Source organism: Rosa rugosa, chromosome 6 (genome assembly GCF_958449725.1).
Source record: "Rosa rugosa chromosome 6, drRosRugo1.1, whole genome shotgun sequence".
In the NCBI taxonomy this organism is placed as follows: Eukaryota; Viridiplantae; Streptophyta; class Magnoliopsida; order Rosales; family Rosaceae; genus Rosa; species Rosa rugosa.
This window is the reverse complement of record NC_084825.1, coordinates 21,302,020-21,307,336: the sequence shown is the minus strand read 5'-3', so window position 1 is coordinate 21,307,336 and position 5,317 is coordinate 21,302,020. Positions and strand designations below refer to the sequence as shown.

At 36.5% G+C, this 5,317-nt stretch overlaps 1 protein-coding gene across 1 annotated transcript; it reads right to left on the bottom strand.

Annotated features, from left to right (window-relative positions):
- Positions 1 to 313: 313 nt before the first annotated feature.
- Positions 314 to 1,022, bottom strand: LOC133716377 (uncharacterized). The gene is made up of 2 exons (XM_062143087.1): positions 711 to 1,022; positions 314 to 619 (listed from the first exon to the last, which is right to left on the bottom strand). The coding sequence occupies exons 1-2, from the start codon at positions 1,020 to 1,022 to the stop codon at positions 314 to 316; spliced, it is 618 nt and encodes a 205-aa protein (XP_061999071.1).
- Between the last annotated feature and the right edge of the window lie 4,295 nt (positions 1,023 to 5,317).

Here is a 5,317-nt window from a genome sequence, read left to right as displayed (position 1 = left end):
TATGAACCAGGATTCGGATCAACATGATAGTCCGATGACGTATCGAAGTCTGAGGTTACCGATGGGTTACCGGAGCTTGAGGAATCGGAGTCACGGAATCTCATTTTATTATAAATCTCAGTTTTCTTATGCTCGAAGAACTCTCTCTGTTCTAGAGGCATATAGGTGGTATCTATTTTCAAATACTTCAAATCTGCCTTTTCTTCTTCCCGTCGTGCGGACTCTTAAAATACTCGTAGCATATGTTTGTCCTTCTCTTTCTTCCTAATAGCTTCAGCTTCCATGATGTTGTTATATCGCCGAAGTTCTTGAGTCATATCAGAAGCTTGCCCTCTTCAATAATCTTCCTCTTCGCAGCCTTTTTCCCGATGGGCCTTTGATTTGGGTTAGTGGCCGGAATACTAACCGGCGGCTCTTCATCTCCATCTCCGTCTCCATCAAGTGAAATGTGTGTTTCTTGTGTTTCGGTAAACTGCGACGATGAATTACCGTTGTTTGAGTCGCTGTTGGTTCCCCCGGGAATTTTCCATGTAATAGCATCTTTCAAATATCTCCAACAATGATGATAAGCAAACACAGTTTTCTCCTTATTTTTGAAGCTTATATTTGCTTGTTCCATCTACCAAAAAAATATAGACATATCAACACTAATTACTAAAAAACAAAAAAATGAACAATAAATTAAATTATTGTGAATGAACAAAACTTACAATGTCAGCTTCAGTAAAACCGCTAATCCGTCTTCGTTTTGTTTCTGTCACTCTTGCAGCATATTTAGTACATTGAGTTTTGATAGTTTTGAATCGAGCACGGAGGCTACCTGGATTTCTCTTTGGGGCAAGCCCTGTTTCTGCAACATACAATTCTTCCCATTTTGCATGAATTCGTCGCCAAAATACAATCTTTGTTTGCCCGGTCCCAATAGCAGAATCTTGACTTACATACAAAAATGTCTTGCATAGTGCGTCGTCTTCTGGACCGGAGAATGTTTTCCCTCTTATTGGCTTTTCAAAATTCTCCATATTGAAATTTTTTTTTTTTCCTAAACATAACTGTTGCATCTTTTAAAAAATAAAATAAAAAAATTTATTAGAAAGCCGTTGAAAAACGGCAATTTTGTCAGTAACGTTCTTTTTTTTTTTGTCAGTAAAGTTCAAATTTTACGTTTCTCAAAAAAAAAAAAAACTTTAAAACAAATTTTTATATAATTGATTGAATTAAATTTTGGCCATTAGATTGAATGTTTAATTCAATCATAACCCTTCGTTCAAAACAAAAATAGCCGTTTGGTTTTTAAAATTGAGGGGCCCACGCTTTTCTGATCCCATGTGCACTTGCACGCCTACATGCATGTAACAGCAATCCCACGTGGTGGGACCCATCATATTTGAGTCCAAATTTTTTTGGGTCCTCCTCTGGACCAGATTTGATCAAACATTTGGGTCTCCGACATATATAGGTCCAAATTATTCCAATCCATTGTAGCCTCAATCCTTTACTTTTGAACTCAAATTTTGGTTTTGGACCCAAATTTGGGTCCCCACTGCATATACTCTTAGGGCAAGTTCACCCGTTGGGTCACCAGGTCACCAGGGCACCAGGGCAGGAAACTATTCACTGCCACTGGATCTTTGCTTCCACCCGTTGGGTCAGGGTCACCAGTCAGTTACTGTTCATCGAATATTTTATTAATTTTTTTTAGAAAATGAGAAATGTATAATGTAAATAAATAGTATTGATAAACAATTTGGAAATCCAACCAAAGAAAATTTTATGGATAGAAAAATGATATATCCACCGACGAGTCTTTTTTTTTTTTTTTTAATAACTCCATTGACATTAAGTCTTATGCACACAACCGACAATTTGTTTTTAAAAGAGTGAAAATCTACCGACACTTTTATCTGCATGAAAAATTTCAATAAATAGACATGATCTTTACACTACATCATTTTTGTGTGAGAGGTAAAATAGGAGGTGAGGTATTTATACTTTTCCCTAAATTTTTTTTTTGCCCCTTTTTTTTTATCCGCAAACCTAGTTCATAGTCCATAATTCCATAATTGTAAACTGTCATCCCATAATTAAACAAAACAACGGTCCAGATATGTGGACCTTACATTCAAATTCCAAAGGAGACCAATGGCTTCTTGCCACGTCGGCCCCCCACATGCTGCTACATGACAAAAACCTGCACTTCACGCGCATCTGGGTTTCCCAGCACTACGCTCCAAGCGAGTGAACCACATGCATTTGTCCTAGCGCGTCTGTCCTCTTCGGCCACGTTGGAGCCCTGGGTCACGCCCTCAGTCACCCTGCTGCCCGAGCTCGTGTCCTGGGCCACGCACTGTTCGATTGCCCAAGCCCGGTGGAAGCTTCAATAGTTAGATTTTGGTGACTTTGGTCACTTTTTGACGTGGAGCCCGGGCATAATCAAGCCCGGTGAACTTGCTCTTATAGGCACCAGCATGCTTGGCAAGGGTAGGATTTGTTGCTAGTTTGAGGTAATAGTCATCCCCGGTGGCCAAATAAATCTAGGTTGCACCCTATACATATTCAATGTAAAATCCCGTGGACTTGTAGGTTTCTGATTCATCAATGTTATACCCTCTACCCTGCCCCCTTCCGAACTTAAACAACATTTGTGCCCCAGAAATTAGCTTCCTTGAAAACGAGAGATGCTGCAGCCATCTCAGATGCAATATCAGCACATTGAGAGCAGGAATCCGAATTCAAGGAAGATTTCGGCAAAAGAAATGTGACTTGTTCTCTACTTCTCAAGGAATATTTTCAATCCCATCTTTTATTTTCAGCTTCAATCCCATCTTTTATGTGTTAATTGATCTTTGGATGCATACTTAGGTTGATGAACATGTAATTGAATCCATATTAAGGTACTAGCGTTCTAGGCTTTAATAATTTAAGTGAAAAACCTAAAATTACTTAGGTAAATTAACAATGAGTCTTGCATGCTTGATTAGAGTTCTAACTTGTGTTCTTGGCTTGAATTGATCAAACTTCCAATATTCTTAATGCGTTGAAAGTGTTTTTGTTAGTGATTAGCTACCACTAGTAATTGCATGCTTAATAGAGTTAAGTATGGTACGTTCATTTAATTAATTTAATTAAGGGAAGTAAAAAGAACTTTGTATGCGTTCATCTTTGTTCTTGATTGATTCTATGCTATAACATATTTTGATTCGTGATTTGATGTTTGAAACATTGCCAACGTGTTAATAGTAGTTAATTCTATCTAATTTCGTTCCATCCATTTATTTCTATTTGATTCTGTGTTTTGATGTGTCGCATGTATATATTTAATTAGTTGTTAAATTAGAAAATAAATCTTAAATCCCCTTACCTTGTATAAATCGTAAAAAAATGTATATATATTCTTTGTTTTATTTTGTCTAACCGTTTTATTTTTTAGGAATTAATAGATCTCTAATCCCCGGTTGAGAACGATACCCTATTTACTCTTTCTACATTGATAGGGTTTTAAATTGAGCACTAACTTTGTGCAGGTCATCATACTTGGCAGAGTATTCAATGACGCTCCACCTAAGCACCGTAATGGTGAATGACTGGGGAAAGGTGACCTTGACGGCATCTCCACCGACATTAAAGCCACCCACCAAGTCGGTGAGACTGAAAGCGGAATCACTTCTGTCATGAAGACCGGAATTACCCCTCGAAGAAATGTGTTTCTCTCCGGCAATTTCACCAGCTGCAATGAACACAAATTCAACATCAAAACCACAAACAAACATGGCTTACAAATACAAATATATAGGGCAATTTCAGAAACTTACACTTTTGCGAGTCAAAGAAAAGTAGGGCGCCGTGCAGAGCCACCGTATAGTTGTTCGGAGGTGAATGAGACTGGCGGTGGCGGAGAGTAATGGCGGTGGCAATGACTACAACAACCAATGTAGTCAAAAGGATCGTCCCCGTCGCCGTCCACACAACAATCCTCCGGCGCCTGTGGAATGTCTTCTCCCTCTCGAGCAGCCGCTACACCTCATCTTCTTCGCCGCCGACGCTGATGTTCAGATCGCCACCCGAACGGATCCTTATCGACGACAGTTCAAGAAACGGTCAAGTGACTCAAGTCAAGACTACTTCACTGTGATATGGTCAACAAGTCAAGAGCATCAACAGAGTGATTCGGACTAGGAGAGAAGAAGACTAGTCGTAGGGATTCTATTCTATCGTATTAAAAAAATTAAATATATAAATTTCATCTTAAGGAGTTATGTGTCTCGTTTTTTCTTAATATATAAAATAAGATCATTTAAGTCTACTTTACTTGTATATTAAATTAGACTCATGTTATCAAAGTCTACTTATCAGTTATTTGTATATTAAATTAGACTTATGTTATCAAAGATCATGATCTCATTTCTAATCTCCCAATCAACTTAAAGATACAATAACTTGATGTTTATTGTTAATTATTCTCATCAATTTTGTTTTCACCTATTAACATATATCATAAAAATATTGATCAATGTCTTGATCTATAATCTCTCTTTATCATAAAAATATTATACTGCATTTTCGTATAACCAGCTTTAGTAAATACAGGATCAGGAGAAATACATGTATCCTTTAAGTAGTATACTTCTTTTTTTTTTTTTTTGAATAAATACTTCTTTCTATGAAGTAACGTTTTCTTTTTCTTTGGTGAAGTATTCCGTTTCATAAGTGTAGGCAATCGTTGGTTCCTAGTATTGTTTCATTAATTATTCATGAAAGAAAAACTAAACCATAAAAGATGAGGGTTGGGTTCAAGTACAAGTGTAGGGTGTAATTTTGTGGGTTTGAATTGATTGATGTGATAAGTCAGGTATCGTTCTAAGCCGGGAATTGAGGTATAAATCCTGTCAAAAATGTTAGAGTTATAAAATAAACAAAATAATATAAACAAAATATATAAACATGTATCACAAGAAGAAGAGGGATTAAAAGAAGATGTATTCTAATCTAACTAAACTAATGACAAATAAATCTGAATCAAGATAGAAATAGGTGAATGGAGAAGCAAAGATGAAATTAACCACCACTAACACGTTAACAAGGAATCCAAACATCAATTATGAATCAAACATGTCAAAGAAAGAAATCAAGAACATGGATGAATGCATACAAAGTTCTTATTACTTCCCTTAATTAATTAACTAGATGATCGCACCATAGTCAATCTTATTAATAAGTATGCAATTACTAGTGATAGCTACTCACTAACAAAAACAGATTCAACGCAAGACACACAATGAAAGTTTGACTGATTTAAGCAAAGATAACAAGTTAATTG